General features: G+C 38.1%; 1 protein-coding gene across 1 annotated transcript in view; it reads left to right on the top strand.

Annotated features, from left to right (window-relative positions):
- Positions 1 to 3965: 3965 nt before the first annotated feature.
- The window catches only part of LOC107566235 (excitatory amino acid transporter 5-like), a 64520-nt gene continuing 46890 nt past the window's right edge, over positions 3966 to 21595 (top strand). Inside the window, exon 1 of the mRNA XM_016251623.1 lies at positions 3966 to 4305. Coding sequence (XP_016107109.1) covers positions 4165 to 4305 — 141 coding nt within the window. The 5' untranslated portion in view covers positions 3966 to 4164. The remainder of the gene's footprint in view (positions 4306 to 21595) is intronic.

Below are 21595 nucleotides of genomic sequence, written 5' to 3'. Positions count from 1 at the left end.
AAACACTAACATAATTAATGAATGAGTGAATGTGCACACCAGCGGCTGGGCATCTGACTAATCTCTGCTAATCCTGACCTGATGAAACCAGATTGAGCAGAAATATTGGCAAAAGAGTGGGATTACTGAGCATGGAGTCTGGGCAAACATGTGACGTGAGGGATGACGAGACAAAACCGAACACACAAAATTGCACAGATAATCGCATGTGCGCACGCAACCCTGCACACTCAGTCATACTGTTTAGATTTTTTCTATACTTGAAAAATAACCCTAAAACACAGACAGAAGCCCGTTAAAGAGGTCATGTCCGGTGTGTGTCGCAATGGTGGGTACATGCAGAGGTAAGGAGAGGTCTATCTCAGTGTGTGTGCATGTGGGACGGCCGAACTGAGTCGGATTACTCTACTGGTAAACATCTGCTGGCGGCTATCCTGACTAAAACACGACGCATGACGCACAAGTCTCATATCAGAGTTTTCGCCATGGCCTGAAAATCTCTCCCTTTGTGCCTTTCATCAAACAAGAACATCAACCTCTTCCATATATGTAGATTTCAGGCATCAGTTTGTCAAAACTAAATATGTACAGCTGGTATAGTTTTGGATTTTCGAGGCTTTAAAAAGTACAAAAACGTGCAGGTATGGCAGAATAGTTCTAGGCTTTAGACTTGGAATTTTTTTGCAATTTAGGATTCAGAGTGTATATTTGCACTGAGTGCAAACAGCCCATCTTGTTGGCAACGGCTATTTGCACTGCACCATTGACTGGTTGAGCCAGACAAAATGAGTAAAGAAGCCCGTATGGCAGCAGAAACGTTTGAATCTCCCTTTTCCCATTGCATCAGCTCTAATGTAATGCATTAACCAAATTTGACATTTCTGTTTCATTCTGTTCTTTTTTTATGGATCACAACAGTGGAAACTCAGCACACAAACAAGGGTGTCCACATCTAAATGAGGATATCTCGTTAGACTAGTGTTGTTTTTGAGTAAAGCTAATAATATTGACTACACAAACACCCAAAAAGCTTTTCTGCATTTCAGAATGTCATTTTTGGAGCATTTTGGAGACAGCTTTTTCACAGCCTTTTGTGTATGACCGATGAAAGAAAGTAATACAGGTTTGACATGAGGGAGAATAAATGTTTATTTTTGAGTATACTATAATGAACTGAATCTTTCATGATGTTCAGTTTAAATTTTTTTTTTAAACATTTATAATTCATTAATGGAAATATGAAGCAACCTACAATAGTGGAGAGAACAACAGGCCATCATAAAAAGATATACAATAGTAACCCAGAAATCTCTCTGTTTAGATTCATAGTTCTGTTACACAGAAGCATCGTAGGTGCACATTCAGCATGTGCTTGAGCAACCTGTTTGGAAACAATTATTATTTTTTCGATTTCAATTTGGTGCTACTAATGGTGCAGAAATTACACTTCAACCTTTTATTATCCCAAGTTTATGGAGTTTCAAGCACACCCTTATAGAACATATTTTGATCTGAATATGACCACAATCGGCACACGTTTCATCTTTTCGTTACAAAAATACACAGCTTAATGGCTCTCTGGGCAGTGTGTGTATGTTTTTTACAGTATGTTTTTATCCACCTTTTTCTTGCCGTAAAAATGGGCACGGCCATTTGTAAATTCTATGGGTCTAGCTTCCGGTCTCATCCACGTCCAGCTATTTTTATCTGTACAGAACCGCTTCTTTTGCTGCTTGATATTGAAAATTGGTGTGTCTTACCATAATATTTTAATGTATTATCTTAATTATGAACACGCTGGTTTGTAGTGCAAACAGTTTTACATGTTGTTATTCTTCTCATTATTTCCCTATAGCGGCCAATGAATCGGAAGTCGCACCCATAGGCTTACTTCCGCATTGAAGAAAAAGATGGATAGTACAATGACCTCTTACAGTATATGTCAAAAGATCACGACAATTTTGGTTTCTCAGTTCATGACCCCTTTAAGCTCGCAATTGCAAGAAAGAAGTCAGAATTGCTAGATATAAACTCACAATTCTGTCAATCTTGCAATTCAGAATCTTGAAATTCTGAATTGTTTTCAGAATTGTTGGGGAAAAAGTCAGAATTGTGCGATATAAACTTGCAATTGCGAGAAAGAAGTCACAACTGTGAGTTTATATCTTGCAATTCTGAGAAAAAGGTCAGAATTGAAGAATATAAACGTGCAATTCTGACTTCTTTCTCGCAACTGCAAGTTTATATCCCACAATTCTTTTCAAGACTTTTCTTTAGAAAGATTTTTCTAACAATCACAAATGTATATCTCACAATAAAGGTTTTAAAGGTAAAAAAGACTGACTTATTTTTCTCAGAACTGCAAGTTTATATCACAGTTGCTAAAAAATTGTGAGATGTACACTTGCAATTGCGAGCAAAAATGTCAGAATTGTGAGATTAATAAGTCGCAATGACCTTTTTTTATTTTTACTCAGTGGCAGAAATGGGCTTCCAGTTACACCTTTCTCTTAGCATCACTTCTTCCCTCACAGGGGTTCAGTGAAGGGTTTTAATGAAGCATCTGACAGGCACGCATTACTCTAGCAGATTTCCTCCAGCTCATGCTCCATTAAAAGCTCTTTATTTGTTCGCTCTCTGTAGCGACTGACCCAGTGCTTGTGCATCCTCTGAGAGTCATTGATGAGTAAGACAGATGGAGACCCACGCTTAGCCTTCGGTGCTTTGGATTAATTGTGAATGAGGAGTGGAGAGGAGTGGAGATGTGTGTGGTGTGTTGGGATTATGTCATCTAACGCTCCTGTGATTCTCTGATCTCATGGAAAAAGAAATCACTGACTGTGCAGATTGTACACATTGCTTGTCATACATACATATATATTATTTTGGTCTGGCATTTTGCTTCTTTTTTTATTGATTTACATTAGTATTAAAAAGGTTGGTACAATTTTTAAATGTTTTTAATAAACAAAGAATAAGCTCTTCTGCTTACTTAAATCTTTATTTTATAAAAAATACAGTAAAAATATTAATATTAAAATATAATAGTAATATTGTGTAATATTTGTATACACAATTTAACATAATTGTTTTCTATTAGAATAATGTAATTTATTTTTATGATTTTTATTTCAGCATCATTACTCCAGTCTTCAGTGTCACATGATCCTTCAGAAATTAGTCTAATATGATAATTTGCTGCTTAAGAATTTTTTTTTTCTTATCAATGTTGAAAACATGCTGCTTAATATTTTTGAAGAAAATGTGATATATATTTTTCAAAGATTCTTTGATGAATAGAAGGTTAAAAAGAACATCATTTATTTGAAATAGAAATTGAATATTTTGTAACATTGTCTTTTTACTTTCATTATGTCTTTTGGTCACTTTTGGTCAATTTAATGCACCCTTGCTGAATAAAATTATTAATTTATTTATTTAAAAAAAAAAAAAATCTTACTGACCCCAAAGTTTTTTTTAACAATAGTGTACAGTATTTTACTGTCCATGTTTTTGGTTTATATGTGCATTGTGTCCAAGACTATATTCTCAATATTCTCAACATATCTAAATTTCTTCTGCAGATTTCTGAAGAACTGGAAGTAAAAATCCTCTTCTGCTTACATGTTTAGCTCTTAAAATGGTCAATTTAAAAAAAAGTGAATTCCTTCTGAATGAGCTCAGAATCTGCACAGCATAAATGTTGTGCTTTAACCCCAAAATGCACCTGATATGCACTTGTAAACATCCACGCGCCCATAATCCAGGGCGTGTAATCCAGGCCACAGACCCCTTTACACAGCGTGCTTTCACTAATAGGATTGATGCTGTCCGCACTGTGCACAACACCAACTGTCGCTCGCTTCCTATTGGCGGAGCTGGAAGGTGGGCGGAGCTGCTGTGTCCCGAATGGGCTGCAAACAGTGGATGCTATAAAAGTGTGATGATCTTCTTAGTCCATCGCTGCATGGTGAAGGCAAGAAAGAGAGTATGAGTGTTTTCTCCAGATCCTGAGCAAAACCCGCACTTATTATCTGCACGTTGTTATCCATCAGTCCATTCTTTCTCGTCCATCTGCGTGGGTCGTTCTCCCATCTGGGTCTGGGCGGTGGATATATGGAGATCTGCTAGTGTGGCTGGTGTCTTGTGGACGTGGGACACACGATGGCTGTGGCGCTGGATGCAGTTTGGGTGCGAGTGAAAGGGGTCTGTAAGCAGAACGGCCTGCTCATCCTCTCGGTGTTGGCCGTTGTTATCGGATGTCTGCTCGGCTTCTTTCTGCGCTCCAAAAACCTCTCGGAGCAGGTTAGTCTCCCTGTCGACCCCTTATAATGTACAACAATGAACGGTTGCAGTAGAAGCCACCAAAACAATGTAAAATTCTCCCCAAAAACCTCCCATAAAAGCCTCTCCTATCCCTCAGTATGGTCCAAACATCTCCTCATGGTCTTTTTTTAATGACTTTTCAGTAGAAGCCTAAAATCAGGGCTTTTTTTATGATTATTGGTTGATCAATATGGGTTTTCAATTAAATTATCATGGTCTCATTTGATCCAAATGACCTTTAGGTTGAATTTTTTTTGGATGACTTTCTAGTAGGAGACTAAAATCAGGGCTTTTTTATGATTATTGGTTGATCAATATGGGTTTTTCGATTAAATTATTATGGTCTCATTGTGTTATCTGGTCCAAATTACTTTTGGGTTTCATTAAAATTATTTTATGATTATTGACTGATAAATATGGTTTTTAGATTTAACTATTATGGTCTCATTGGGTTCAAATGACCTTTAGGTTTTATTTTATTTGGATGACTTTCCAGTAAAAGTCCTCAGTCAGGACTTTTTTTATGATTATTGGTTGATCAATATGGATTTTTTGACTGAACTATTATGGACTCATGGTCTCATTTAGTCCAAAGGATCTCTGGGGTTTCCTTTTTTTTATTTTTTATTGGATGACCTTCCAGGAGAAGGCTAAAATCACTGATTTTTTTTAATGATTATTGGTTGGTTAATAAGCACTAACCACTATTTGTCTCATTTGGTCCAAATGACATCTGGCTTTGCTTTTTATGAATGGCGTCCCAGTGAAACCCCTAAAATCTGGGTTTTTTCATGATTATTGGTTGATCAATGTGGGTTTTTCGATTAAACCATGACTCCACCCCAGTCTTTAATAATTTGGTTAAATGTTAGTCTTGGTTTTGAAACTTTTTTCCTGAATATTCCTTTTTAACAATCACAGTAATGCATTTGATTTATCATTTAAACTGGTTGAAATTTTAAATTACATTAGGATTAATATTATGATACTGCATATTTTTGTATGTATTTGTATTACACAAATAATTAAACATTCTTATATACAATTACTTAAGAAGCTAAATGACTTTTAAAAATTGTGACTTAATTAAAATTGCCAGTGGGGTAAGAAAAATTAACTTAATTCAAAAGGAAAGCATGATTATTTTTCTGAACCCACTGACAGATATTTTGTCTTATTTTAAGCATAAATTTCCCAAATTTGTAAATATTTCTTAGAGATATATTTTTAGAGACATACATTTTAGATACATAATTTTACTTCTCAAGTAAATTCAGATTTAAGAATGGTTAGATATTTGAACTGGAAAACAACACAGAAATAAATTTTTTTGCAGTGTGGTATTTTCTAGTTGAAGTAGACTGAAAGAACAGGCAAACAAAAGGTGTCGTTTCTCCCGTTTTCATTTCGTGTCCGCTTCGACTAAAACCTCCGATATGATTCTCAAATACACCTAAAAATAAAACCTCCACAGGCCATTTGCTGTGATGGCCGGGGATTATTGTCCAATCATACAAATGCCCCTAGTAATTGTACATTAAGCAAATGCTGCTTAGCCTCGCGGCATTTAAAGCAGGTCGGTGATGCTATCTGCAGTTTCAGCTAAATTGCAATGGGCTCTTTAAAAAAAAATTGGCTTATTTTGTAAGCGAAACCCAGTTTGGACCTAAAAATAAAATAAAATGTTATGTGCATTTATGAATTTGACATCCACTTTTATCCAGAGTGACTTATGGTAATTTGTCAGTACATGCATTCACTGGGAATTGAACCCATGACCTTCATATTGCTAGTTAAGCTCCATAAGTTGAACTACAGGAACATGGCAATCTCATTTATATAAATGTATGTAAAATGTAAACACTTTTGCAGTATCTCTTCCATACTGAAATCTCAAAATGTGTTCCAATTGGCTGTGATCGTTTGCCATCGCAGCATTTTCGCTTACAATATTGAGAGATTATTTGTTGATGGGAATTATCTGCTTGAGACACAGTGTAAACAAGTCCATTGCTATCCGTGAGAGGAAATTATCATAATAATGTTTGGTTCCCTTCATACACCACCCTCTCTCTCAGAGAGAGATATATGTGTGTGTGTGATAATTATATATAATTTACTGCAAGTACATGTATATCTCTCTATTGATTTCTTTTTATACAAAAGCAAACAGAAATATCGGTCAAGAGCCTATGGTGTATGGTGCATTTGTATGAATTATGTATGAAAGTCATGAGAGGAAAAAGAAAGGACTTAACTAACCTGAAAGCACTAGCCACACACACAGCCAATTTTCTGTTTTCAAAATAAATACAACTGCGGATAAAAAAAAAAATGATATAATTTTTCATTTTACCCTTGAGGAGATCAAATTTAGTTAATTTTTCAAACAGTTTTTTTTTAAAGCAAATACACTCACATACTTACATATGATTTTTAAAATGTTTTTGAAAGAAGTCTCTTATGCTCACCAAGGCTGCATTTATTTGATCAAAAATACAGAAAAAAATGCAAAATTGTGAAATATTAAATTGAAAAATTTAATTGTGACATTTATATAAGTATTTAGCAGAAAAACATTGATCATTTTCAACACTGATAATAAGAACAATTTAGCACCAATAATAATTGATAACTGAATAATTGGGCTGCAGATCAGCATATTAGAATGATTTCTGAAGGATCATGTGACACTGAAGACTGGAGTAACGATGCTGAAAATTCAGCTTTGTATTACAAGAATAAATGACATTTTACAATATATTCAAATAGAAAACATTTCTTTTAAATTGTAATAATATTTCACAATATTACCGTTTTACTGTATTTTTGACCAAATAAATGCATGATGAGCAGTAAAGACTTCTTTCAAAAACATTTTTAAAAATATTGAGTGTATGTGTGCATGTGTGCTTGTAATCATGAAAATATCTTAATTGATCTGTTTTTTTGTTTTTTATTTATGAGTTTTAGGACAATAATTCAAAGAAGAAAACTATGCAGAACAAAAGACAAGATCAACTTAATACAATAGATAAATAATAATAATGATAATAAATAAATAATAGATTATAAAAAAAAATAAAAAATTTAAATGTTAAAATGGGGGTAAATAAAAGTGTGGCTTAGGAAAACAATGAAAATCAGTATGATACATTTAGTCTATGTCCGATAATGAAACATGTTCCATGACATATTGCTTGAATGGGCCCCAAGCTTTATTAAACTGGTTAGATGAGCCTCTTATAGAATGTTTAATTTTCTCCAAAAAAGATGGCATTATGAATTAGAGCCCGACCAATATATCGTTTTGCCGATATTATCGGCCGATATGAGCCTGTCGCCAATACATCGGTATCGGCGAATATGCCGCCGATATGAATTTTCTTTTTTACAGAAAATATAACGCAGATAAAATGCTTGAAATGGTGTAATTACTGAAATGGTGTAATTACTTAGATATATCAATATCTGCCTTTTTTACTCCCTAATATTTGTATCGGTATCGGCCCCAAAAAACCCATATCGGTCGGGCTCTATTACGAATCCATTGTGTTGGAGTTGGAGACCTTTGATCCTTCCACTTCAGCAATATTAGTCGTTTGGCTAGGAGCATGATAAAAGCTATACAATCAGATTGTATCTTTGTAAGATTATATGATATGGGAGTAATTCCAGAAATGGCTATCAATGGGCAAGTGGAGATCGATTTACCTAAGAAACCAAAGGCAGTCTCAAAAACAGTGGACCAGAAGCCCCTAAGCTTTATACAGGACCAAAACATGTGCTTGAGAGGCTGGGATAAATCTACAGCAATCACAGGCAGGATTTATATGCTGAAAGTGCTTAGATAGTTTCAACTTTATCCATTGTACACGGTGTACAATTTTGCACTGCAGATGTCCATGTCTTGCACAGACTGAAGACTTGTTTATTCTATATAAGACTGATTCCCAGTCCTCATCTGAAATAAGCATTTCTAAATTGTCTTCCCACAAAGTTTTTATTTGGGAAAGGGATGTATAGAGTGGGGCCAAAATTTTACAGTAAAGTGTCGATATAATGCCTTTCCATCTTGGAGGGTCCTCCAGTAAATGATCAAATGGAGAACATGCACAAAGTTACAAATTTGGAGGTAGCGGGAAAAAAATACATATTCTTAGGAATGTTAAACACAGGTGCTGAAATGATTGATCTGTTTGTGTGTATAATTAATGGTGTCTTTTTATTAGCAAACAAACTGTTATTTGACATCAGTTTTTTCTCAGAGCCATTGGATATTTATGTATGTTTTCCTACAATACACATTCAACTTTGACTACACTGTAAAAATAAATTCCGTAAAATTTATGGTAAAAATCCAGCCGCTGTGTTTGTCGGAATTTTACCGTAAAAGAACGGTTTTAATTTACCGGTTTTAATTTCAATTTACAGTTAAATACCATAATTTCATTAACTGATATAATGTTAATATACCAACCTATTGAAGTACTGAAATCTGTTTTGTACATTTGTTATACACTGATAACCACCAAATGCAGGTGGTGATAAGAAAGTCACATGATGAACCAAAGCTCATCACAAGCAGCTATGTAGAAGGTGCACAGTGTCATTCACACAAACACTAAACACCATCATGGTAACATACATGAAACTGAAATGATGCAATAAACATTAATTTAACAACATTAGATGTAACATACAACCCTAATGTACACAACTGATAAGAAAAAACTAAGAAGAAACAACAAAAAAAAAACATCACATTTTAACTGTAACGTAGGGAATTCTGGGAATGTCAATTTACGGTTATTCACTCTAAATGATATGGTCTTTTTCACTTCCAAAAACGGTATACTACCGTAAAACTACATGTAATGTCCAATACAGTTTTTCACCATATATAGTAGGGGAATTTGCCATTAACCATTTACCAGGTTTTTACTGTAGCATTTTTACAGTCTTTTACAATTTAATTCACAGTCATTTTTTACAGTGTAGATGCTTTGATAAATGCAAAACCCTACTGTCCTTCTCCTGGATAGATTTGCAAACTTATTTCACAAAGCCATCTCACAATTCAAACTTTCACACTCCCACTTTTGTTGTTTGTGTTATGGAGAGCAGAAGCTGAGCGCTACATCTGTTGGAGTGGCTTTGTGTTTGTGTGTAAAGCTCAGCGATAGCGATGTAATGACTCCACGTAATCTCAGCACTGGCACCGAAAAGATGCTGCGGGCCACGAAGAGGTGATCGTGAGTCATGCATCACATTAGTCTGAAGCACTTCTGTGTTTATAATTTTTTGGCAAAGCAAATGGGAGACAAAACACTTCCATTTGGACACAAAAGTGTACGGGCACTTTGAAGAAGGGGCTTTTTTGTTAGAGCAGTTGTTGTTTTATAAGCATTGTATTGTGCATGCAGTTAGTTCAATCAGCACAGCAATGTTTCTTCATTCTCTTTCAGATGTGAGACTATTTTCGGGTTTGCCTTGCTGTGTTACATTGAACAAGACAAAAGAAGACACAGCGTGCACATGTTCAACAGTTGCATTGAGAAATTCTAAATGTGTCACAGATGATCACAAAAATGTGTCCATGTATACATAGTCTTCACCATGCTGGAAAATCTGGCCAAATCCAGTTGAAAGGAAACGTTGAATAAAAAAGATAATGTTATTTATTCCTATTTTCTATCTTTCATGTAAATGATGAAAGTCAACGCCAACTCATCAAGCAAAAATGATAAAAAGCAGTTCATATAATTTGTGCACCATTTTCCATGTTCTTTTCAGAGTTGTATAAGGAAGAGATAGAAAATTTAAGCTGTTCACCGAAAGTCTGCTTAATGCAGCTCCTTGGAATGTATGCATTGCATGGGGACATTCTGGGATGAATAATGAGGATGACTAATGGCTTGAATCACAGAGCAATCATGCAGACGTCTTCAATGATTCTTAAATGTTATTTTTGTCATTTTTTGAGCTCAGCAATGCTCATTCATGTTCATTATATGGAAAAGCGCCATGCAAATAAGGAGGAAATAAAATTGCATTTTGTTTTCAACAGAAACTGAAAAACCATACAAGTTTGGAAAGTCATTTGAACTAATAGTATTAGCTGGTTTTTACATAGTTTCTAGCTGTTTGTATTGAAGATGTGATTTAAAATATACTTTAAATGTAATATCAAATAACTACAGTTAAAATTATAATGAGGCACTTTACATGCGTGTGTTAGTCAACACGTGAAAATACGTGTACTTCTATACAAGACAACAAACAATTGTTAAAATGTGTAGAACTTTTCATCTGACATTATTATGACTGCACTTTTTAAAAGTGTACTTCATGTAAATTTAGTCTCTTCAAGTAAACTGCCATTAAAAAATGACCGTGAATTTAACGGTAAAAGACTGTAAAAATGCTACGGTAAAAACCTGTTAAATGGTTAACGGTAAATTCCCCTATTATATACGGTGAAAAACTGTATTGGACATTACATGTACTGGACATTCATTTTACGGTAGTATACCGTTTTTGGAAGTGAAAAAGGAAGCATAATTTACGGTGAATAACCGTAAATTGACATTCCCAGAATTCCCTGCGTTACATTTCAAATTTGATGTTTTTTTGTTGAAATAACTATGTTTCTTCTTAGTTTTTGATTATCAGTTTTGTATATTAGGGTTGCATGTTACACCTAATGTTGTTAAATGAATGTTTATTGCATTATTTCAGTTTCATGTGTGTTACCATGATGGTGTTTAGTGTTTGTGTGAATGGCACTGTGCACCATCTATATATGTTATTATTTAAAAGCTGCTTGTGATGGGCTTTGGTTCATTATGTGACTTTCTCATCAACACCTGCATTTGGTGGTTATCAGTGTATTACAAAGGTACAAAACAGATTTCAGTACTTCAATAAGTTGGTATATTAACATTATATCAGTTATGAAATTACGGTATTTAACTGTAAATTTAAGTTAAAACCGTAAAACCTAAAACGTTGCTACCGTATTTTTTACTGTAAAATTCCAGCAACCACAGCTGCCGTTTTTTTACTGTAAATTTTACGGAATGTTTTTTACAGTGTATATTATCTGCAAGTACAGTTTTTTTTTTTTAAATATACACTTTTATGATCTGAAGTACATTACAAGTGCACATTCAGTACAATGAAGCGCACTTCTTTTCTTTGCAGTGAGATAAACTAGAGATACTACACAAAAATACACTAGATGGACAAAAATTACCAGATGATGGATAATTGTTTGATTTCTGATATTTTTGTACTTTGTGCATTTTGCTTCAACAGCTTTGTTGAACACCCACTATGGCACTATTAAACACCTCTGTAATACCCTCAAAATATTACTTTTATTTGTGTGGCTCAACACCAAGACAGATTTGGGAGACTCTTTTGCATGCTTTGTTCAAAGAGAGAGTGCTATACTGGGACTGGACTCATATCTCAGTGTCAAAGCAGCTGAGCGTGAGCAGAAATGCAAACTCTCACTGAAGCTCAGCTGGATTCTGTTGTGTGTGTTTTTAAAATACTGGTATAAAATCAATCCTACAGCGCGTACGTGGTGTGCCTATGATGCCTATGAAGTGACTGGGAATATCTCACACATTTAGAAAGCCAGCAGGAGCGTTTGAAGGCTGCAGCTTGTGTGGCCCTAAATGAGATCCTTCTGCGATTCTGTTGTGTCCTTGAGCAAGACACTTGAAGGAGTGATATATGCAACTTTTTTTGTGGAGTTATACAATATATAGGAGCTGCCATGCTTCAAAAAGAACTTTAAAGCACCTTAAAAGCATCATGAAAGTGGTCCATTTGGTGGGCTGTACAAATAACTCAAAAATAATTGATTTTATCTCCGATGGGCAACATTTCTCATTTTCGTTTAGTTTAACTTTATATACTAAAATAACCAACCCAATGGACGCCTGTTTCCGCCACACAATAATAATTATAAAAAAGGTAATTGTGCCATTTTATCTCACAATTCTGACTTTTTTTCCTCACAGTTCAGATATATAAACATGCAATTTTATTCTATGGCGGAAACAGGCTTCCATAAAAAACTAAAATACAAATTAAAAATGAATAAAAACTATATAGACATTTAAAAAAAATGTTTTTACAAAATTAATACAACTTCAAAATGAAAACAGAAAATATAAAAATAAACAAGTACTTCAAAATGTTAATAAAAACTAAATCATTTAGTTTAACTTGATGTACTAAATTAACTAAAACTGAAAAGAAAAAATAAATACAGACATATTTATTTTTGAAAAAAGAAACCCCGACAAAAACACAACAAAATTACTAAAACTAAAATTAAAACAGAAAAAAATCAAAATAATATACATTTAACAGTATCTTGATACTGATATCTTTTATTTGATTTAGTTGATACTAAACTAGCACTGTTCTGAATGTCTAGAATGAGATTTGAGAGGATAGAAGGTAAGATTTCAGTCAATAACAAATTACATGTTAATTTGTTCCTCACACAAAGCTATTGTATAGCCTTGAAAACATATAAGATGTAATACAAGTCTGCTTTATAGTGTTTTTTTTTGTAGCCGGACAAATACTAATGATGCTTATTTTAACTGTATTGTAATGAAAACCCAGAGAGAAAGCAAGTCTTACATGTATGCAAACAACATGAGGGTGAGTAAACGATGACATAATTTTTATTTCGTGTGATTTACTCCTTTCAAGACAAGCTGTGTTTCCATATCTGCTTATCCTGAGGGCATCGCCGCACAGATAGTCATACAGTACAGATACAGTACAGTACAGACAAGTACAGATGTCATCACATATCTCTATTATTTTTATTATTATTATTTATTTTATTTTAAAAAATTTGCCACATCGGACACCAAGGCGTCAGTGTTGTGTAGATTACAGGAAACAAACTCATAATTCATTAAAAAATAAATTGATTCACACTCCTGTTGTTTCTAGTCCTGTATTACTCTTTTTACCCAGAGATGTTTTGAAGTACGCAGAATGCTCTTTTCCATGGAGCGACAGATGGTGAACGTGATTTCACCAAGGACAACACCCTTGTTGATCCTGGAACAACATTCCAATCAACCAATCAGAATTGAGGGATACTTTTTCAGGAAATATCTGTTTTAGGCTTACGATCTGGGTTAGGTGCTTCTACACCCTTGTTAATCAGCTATCTTTTCCCACTGATTTTAGGAATAAATTATGGGTAGGGTTAGGTTTACGGTTTAGGGGTAGGGATTAGGTTAAGTCAATATTTATGGACAGTATAATGTTGATCCAGGAACATGTCTTGCTTGGCAAAATCACGACGACCAGCGACAGATAATGACCACATCTGTCAGACTCTGAAAATGTTAATCATCCTTATTTATCCATAGCTTTGTATCCAAAGTCATTATCAACTTAGAATTCAATCTGTTTGTCATGCAGTGCTATTGTATGATTTCAGAAAACTTAGTGGGCTTTAAAATGAGTCCACTTCAAAGTTCTTTATTTGAGGAAATACATTCTTTGATTCAGGACAATATTACCTGATTAGCATCTGATCTTCAGCTCAATTCCTCTGATGAGTAATTAGTGGACAATTTTTCCACTAGATGGCATGATTCAAGCAGGTGTCCTGAGGTCTTGAGGAAGCACATAATCGGAAAACTGTGACGTTTGTACTCTGAAATTAGAGTGTTCACCATGATGTTAGTATTTTAACTAAACTATTGGCTATAAGTCAGATCCACCTAAAATATACAGATAGACAGATTTTTTTCATACTAGCCTTTAGTGTAGACGAGTCGGTTTGACCTCGTGGAGCACTGGCTGCTGTCAGACAAAAATCTCACTGGATTATTACAATTAATGGCAAAATGAATGTTTGAAAACTTAAACATATTTCCTACTGACACACTACAGCAAAATATAGAAATAACTGACTTAAAACAAATTTTTAGCTGGTGAAAATACTAGTGTTCTAATCATTTTGGCCACCACTGAATATATACCAAATAATATTTTATTATTAAAAATATGGTGAAAATAATATATATTTTTTCTGTCTGTAAACCCCATAAATCTGTTCTGATTTATTGAAATGATGAAACGAGATAACCAAAATCTTCCAAATCCAAAGTCTTAACTTGTAATTCAAAACAATTGTCTTAAAGGCAAAGTTTACCAAAAAAAAAAAAAAATCAAATTTGCTTATAATCACCCTCAGGCCATCAAAGATGCAGATAAGTTTGTTTCTTCATGGGAACAAATTTGGAGAAATGTAGCATTACATCACTTGCTCACCAATGGATCCTCTGCAGTGAATGGGTGCCATCAGAATGATAAAAATAATAATAATAATAATCCACACCACTCCAGTCCATCAATTAAATTAAGATGTTTTTAACTTCAAACTTTCACTTCCTGCTAAAATACAAGTTCATAACCCATAAAAACGCTTCCTCCAGTGAAAAAGTCTATCCCCTGTTGTTATCTCACATCAAAATACTCCCACTCTTGTGACGAGTCAGAAGCGTGTAGATCCATTTGCAGCTTTTATTAGAATGGTCAGACAATACAAGGTCAAATACCGGCAAGGTAGAACAGTAGAGACAAGGCTGAGACAGAGTCGAGTACCAGGCGAGAGATCGGGGCAGGCGGCAAGCAATCAGAGTCTAGGGGAAACAATCCAAGTCGGGGCACGCAGATAACAATCAGAGTAACGGGAAACAGTCCAATAACAGATGCACAGAAAATCAAACACGGGTATAACGCTCTGAAATGACAGCCGGGGCAAATCAAGACTTTGCAGAGAGTCCGTGTGTGTGAGTGGTTTATATGTGTGTGTGTGTGTGTGTATATGAGGTGCAGGTGTGGATGATTAATCAGTCCCAGGCATGAGGGGTGATGGGAATTGGAGTCCGAATGGAAATGTTTAATATTCGGGAGACGGTTCCCTTTGGTGGTGCGGAGGAGGCGGTAAAGGAGCCTCCTCTGTAACAGAGCCCTCCCCCTGCGAGCGGCTCCCGACGCGAGGAAGCACACGACGCCGGGGTCTCCCACAGGGTCGAGGGGCCGGTTTCTCCGGATGCGTTCTGTGAAACTCCTCAGTGAGTGTGGGGTCCAGGATATCTCCAGTGTTGACCCAAGATTGCTCCTCTGGACCGAACCCCTCCCAATCGACCAGATACTGGAGGGTACCGCCCCGGCGTCTGGAGTCTAGCAACTCGTGCACTCGATACGCCTCCTCGCCATCAACCAGGAAGGGCAGGGGGATCTGTGGTCCGGCGAAGAATGCAGACCATACCCTAGAGGTTAACTGGGGTCCTCGATCGGAGACTATATCATCGGGTAATCCATAGAAACGGAATACATGATTACAAAGTAGCTCAGCAGTTTCGAAGGATGTGGGGAGTTTAGGCAGCGGAATCAGACGGCAGGCTTTGGAGAATCGGTCGACAATGGTGAGTATAGTGGTGTTACCTTGAGAATTGGGCAGGTCGATGATGAAATCGATGGCAATGTGAGACCAAGGTCGGTGTGGGGTAGGTAGTGGATTTAACAAACCGGCTGGAAGCTGTCTAGGGGATTTGGATGTGTTGCATGTGATGCAGTTCTGGATAAATTTGATTGTGTCAGTCAGCAATGTGGACCACCAGAATCGGTTCCTGAGTAAATTCTCTGTGGCAGTGATTCCAGGATGACCCGAACTGAGGGTTATGTGTACTTGGGTTAGCAGTCGTGGTCAAAGGGCTTCAGGGACATAGGTGAGGTTTGCCGGGCATTCAGGAGGTGGCGGATTTTGAAGATTAAGATGTTCAATTTCCGTCATGATATCCCATTGTACTGGTGCCAAGAGTAATTTGTCGGGAATGATATTGTCGTGGGAGATGGGATGGCTCGTTTCCTCAGTTTGGCGAGAGAGAGCATCAGCCTTGGTATTCTTGGTGCCTGGCCGGTATGTCACCGTACACCGAAACCTCGTGAAGAATAGTGCCCACCTGGCCTGTTGGGGGTTTAGCTGCTTAGCTGAGCGCAGATACTCAAGATTCTTGTGATCCATGAGAACGATGAATGGAAGAGCAGCTCCCTCTAGCCAATGACGCCATTCCTCAAGCGCTAACTTTATAGCGAGAAGTTCGCGGTTGCCCACGTCGTAATTCCTTTCCGCGGCTGTGAGTTTGCGGGAGAAAAAAGGCACACGGATACATCTTTGCGGGTGTGCCATGACGTTGAGACAGTATAGCCCCTACCCCTGTGTTAGAGGCGTCGACCTCCACTATGAACTCGCTCTCTGGGTCGGGGTGTCGAAGGATGGGTGCGGAAGTGAACCGAGTCTTTAGTCCGTTGAATGCTTGCCGTGACTCTGGTGACCAAATCAATCTGGCGGCGTGACGTTTGGTCATGGTTGTCAGGGGGGCGGCGACTGCGCTGAAGTCTCTGATAAATCGCCTGTAGAAATTTGCAAAACCTAGGAAGCGTTGTAATTCCTTGACTGTTTGAGGTTGTAGCCAGTCCAGAACCGCTTTAACCTTCCTCTCGTCCATTGCCACCCCCTCCTGGCTGATCACGTAACCGAGGAACGAGATGCTAGTCTGATGGAATTCACACTTTTCAGCTTTGGCATAGAGTTGGTATTGCAAAGGGCATAACCAAGTACTCATAGTGCCCACTAGTGGTTGAAAATGCCGTCTTCCATTCATCTCCCTCTCGGATACGAATCAGGTTGTAGGCACTGCGTAGATCTAGTTTGGTGTAATACTTGGCCCAGCGAAGCTGTTCGAGCGTGGCTGGGACTAGAGGTAATGGATACCGGTACTTAACAGTGATGTCATTGAGGTCACGGTAATCAATGCACGGCCGCCGTTAAGTCTATGGCACAGTCGACAGATCGGTGAGTGGGGAGCTGAGATGCTTTCTTTTTACTGAACGCCTCGGTGAGATCAGAGTATTCTGGGGGCAGGTTCAGATCGTCAGTGCTCTGGCCAGGCGGGGAAGGTGCATGACTGGAAGCTCTGGGAATCTTTGAGAGACAATGATCATGGCAAGTAACGTCCCACTGAAGAATTTCTCCCTCTCTCCAAGAGACGCGTGGATTATGTGTGCGCAGCCAGGGTAATCCGAGAATAATAGAGTGATTGGGCGAGTGAATGACATAGAATCGGATGCATTCCGAGTGCAGGGTTCCTATTTGCAATCTGACTTCTTCAGTGATGCAGAGAACCTTTCCCTCTCCGAGAGGGTGGCCATCTAGCGCCTCCACTGCCAAGGGAGAGTTACAGGGGGTTAGTTTCAGTTTATGTTGTGCAGCAAATTCGTATGATACAAAGTTCCCGGCTGCTCCGGAATCCAACAGAGCAGTAGTGGTAATTATCTTGTCTTGACTAAATATTTTGGCTGGTAATTTAATGCTTGATGCAGAAGTTGCACTATGGGTATTGACACTCACCGATCGAGAACTGGAAGTCGGACGGACTGGGCAGGAGATCTTCATGTGTCCAGCCTGACCGCAATAGAGGCAAAGTTGGTTCTGCATGTGGCGTTCGCGTTCCGCGGAAGTGAGGTGAGTGAATCCTAACTGCATGGGTTAGGCTGCGGTCGTGGTTTCAGGCATGTAATGGGGCATGGCTCGAGTGGAGCGTCGAGAGCGGATCAGATTGTCTATCTGGATAGCGAGTTCAATGAACTCACTCAAACTCTTTCCCTCATCCCGGCAGGCCAGCTCTGATTGAAGCTCTAAATTCAATCCCCTCCGAAACAAGAGCTTTAGCGTGCCCTCGACCCATGTAGTCTGAGCCGCGAGGGTTCGAAAGGACAGGACGTACACGGCAGCTGTCTTTCTCCCCTGCGAGAGAGTTAACAGTTGATCACCCGCACTCATCCCCTCGGCCGGATGTTTGAACACATCGCGGAAATGTTGCAGAAATGCATTGAAGGTGGGAAATGACGAACCATCCATCCTCCAGACAGCGGTGCCCCACTCCAGTGCCTTCCCAGTGAGTAATGAGCAAACAAATGCAATGCGGCTAGAGTCTGTGGGGTACAGCGAGGGCTGTTGGCTAACAAATAGCGAGCACTGGAGTAGGAAGCCCTTGCATCTGGCAGGTTCACCATCAAATTTTTCGGGGAAAGCGAGTCGTGGACTGATTGGGGGTGTCTGAGATGGTGGAGGGTTACTCTGAGTGGGCGGCTGTTGAGAGGCGGCTGCGGGTGACGCACGGTTGAGCCCTTGCAGTGCTTTGACCAGCTCCTAGGTTAAAGTCGTAAGCCGGTTGAGATGGTGTTGGTGCAAAGCGAGCTGTGAAGCCTGTGCCGCTAGCTCTGAAGATAGTTGCACGACCGCTGCTGGATCGCTGTGTGGCGAAGTCTTCTGTTGTGATGAGGCAGAAGCGTGTGGATCCATTTGCAGCTTTTATTAGAATGGTCAGACAATACAAGGTCAAATACCGGCAAGGTAGAACAGCAGAGACAAGGCTGAGACAGAGTCGAGTACCAGGCGAGAGATCGGGGCAGGCGGCAAGCAATCAGAGTCCAGGGGAAACAATCCAAGTCGGGGCAGGCAGATAACAATCAGAGTAACGGGAAACAGTCCAATAACAGATACACAGACAATCAAACACGGGTATAACGCTCAGAAATGACAGCCGGGGCAAATCAAGACTTCGCAGAGAGTCTGTGTGTGTGAGTGGTTTATATGTGTGTGTGTATATGAGGTGCAGGTGTGGATGATTAATCAGTCCCAGGCATGAGGGGGGATGGGAATTGGAGTCCGAATGGAAATGTCTAATATTCGGGAGACGGTTCCCTCTGGTGGTGCGGAGGAAGCGGTAAGGGAGCCTCCTCTGTAACACCCACATATTTGTTCTGAACGGTTCTGAACTGTTTTGGCTTGTAATCGGTGCTTGATCTGTGCAGATTTCTCTCCTGATTCAGACGAGATGACTTTTTCACTCACTGTAAAAAAATGCAACTGCACATTTTCCAGTTTACGAAACCTTTTGAGTCCTCAATACTAAAAAAAATGCTATTTTCTTGAAACTACATAAAAACCCTTGTCAGACCAACAAAATTACCCCAAATGTTGCCCCAACTAGTCAAACACAGTTGTCTGAACAAATAATTTTTTATATTGTTGAAATGTTAAGGCTTTGTGAGTTCCCAGCATGCATTGCAGCATGAATAAATTATGCAGTTACTGTTATAGGATTATTGTTTTGCTGTTTGCTGACTTCATTGAAAATGAAAATTTCTGTTGTTGTTTTATCATTATTGTTAGTTATTTGTTGTACTATGATGTAAAGAGCTCATCTTTTTAACATTTGTTGGTTATCACCATTCTTGAGGTTAGGTCAGGGGTGCCCAAACTCGGTCCTGAAGGGCCGGTGTCCTGCAGAGTTTAGCTCCAACCCTAATCAAACACACCTGACGCAGCTAATCAAGGTCTTACTAGGCATACTAGAAACTTCCAGGCAGGTGTGTTGAGGCAAGCTGAAGCTAAACTCTGCAGGACCCCTCTGCCCTCCAGGACCGAATTTGGGCACCCCTTGGTTAGTGTGTCTAGTTTTGAGGCCTAGAGTATGTTCAACCACTTATGTTAATTTTCTGGATGTCTTAGTCTTGTAAGTTGTTTTACAAGCAAAGACAATGTTGTTTACTTATTAGACTAAGTTGCCCTTTAAAGGGGTCATATGATGCGATTTAAATTTTTCTTTTCTCTTTGAAGTGTTACAAGCTCTTGGTGCATAAAGAAGATCTGTAAAGTTGCAAAGACTAAAGTCTCAAATCCAAAGAGATGTTCTTTATAACAGTTAAGAGTCAACCACACCTACCTAAAATGGCTCATTCTAACACGCCCCCACATGTCTATGTCACTATGTGGGAAGATTTGCATAACGCCGCCCAAATGTTCACGCAAAGAAAGAAGGCGTAACTTTTATTCTCGCTGTAGTATTGTTGCCGCCGCCGCCGGAAACAACAAAACTACAGCGAGAATAAAATTTACGCCTTCTTTCTTTGTGTGAACATTTTGGCGGCGTTATGCAAATCTTCCCACATAGTGACGTAGGCATGTTGGGGCGTATTAGAACGAGCCGTTTTAGGTAGGCGTGGCTGACTCTTAACTTTTATAAAGAATATCTCTTTGGATTTGAGACTTTAGTCTTTGCAACTTTACAGATCTTCTTTATGCACCAAGAGCTTATAACACTCCAAAGAGAAAGGAAAAATTTAAATCGCATCGTATGACCCCTTTAACATTTGTCATTTGTAAACAAACATAAATTTGATAATGTGATGACTTTTTACATTTTTTTTTTTCAGCCAGGCAACAGAAAAAAATGAATTACCCCAACGACAGTAATTGTTTTTTCAGTTGCTGTGACAAGAATTTTTCTATTTGGAAAATAAAACAATCAGCATTGCATGAACAAACAAATTTACATTGACTAAGCATAAATTTCAGCATCTTGCATGATGCATTTGTATTGTTGTTTGGTATGCCGCCCATCCCTACTAGTGTTCCTTGTTACACTTTAGGCACATGGCACATCCAGCCTCTGCTATCACACACAGATGAGCCACTTATGCATAAATCAATGGCTAATTTTTAAACAACTGCTTTGTAATTCTTCTCAGAGTGAATGAACAAAGGCATGTCATTACAATTCTACAGCAAAAATTGAGCATTCAAAAACAAAGCATGAGATGTTCTTAAAGGAATAATGGCAATCATTGTTGTATTGTAAATTATGGGTCTGTATATCTTGCAACATGAGAAAAAAACACAAAACTACAGTAAAACCTGCAGTGAATTGGCTCCCACTAATTACATTTTTCTAATCCATTCAGGCAGGAAGAGAAATGTGTTTTTAATGTTGCAACAAGCAGATAGTAAAGTTTTGAATGAGATAGTATGCCATGTTCCTTCCCAGAAGCTCCTCTTCAGAAAGGATATGTAATCTGCAAGGAGAAATTACATTAAAAAGGTTCAGAGTAATTTCAGTCTTTTGTACCGGAGCGAGGTCATTTTGATATTTCTTTACAGCACACTGTGACATACAATTTTTTTTGTTTGTTTCTGAGAATGACACTAGAGATGCACTGATCGACCGGCCAGGGACCAGAATTAGCCAATTTTTCACGTGATCGGCCCGGACTGGCCAGTCAGTCTGCCGATTCCAGTGTTGTCCACGGTTTTCCTGCGGAATTGGACTACTTTAACACTGTTGCTTTGGGTTGTTTTTCA

The sequence above is a fragment of the Sinocyclocheilus grahami genome, unplaced genomic scaffold (genome assembly GCF_001515645.1).
Source record: "Sinocyclocheilus grahami isolate Dianchi unplaced genomic scaffold, SAMN03320097.WGS_v1.1 scaffold1061.1, whole genome shotgun sequence".
NCBI classification, from domain to species: Eukaryota; Metazoa; Chordata; class Actinopteri; order Cypriniformes; family Cyprinidae; genus Sinocyclocheilus; species Sinocyclocheilus grahami.
Note: the sequence above shows the minus strand (reverse complement) of the source record. Positions and strands in the feature narration are given on the sequence as shown.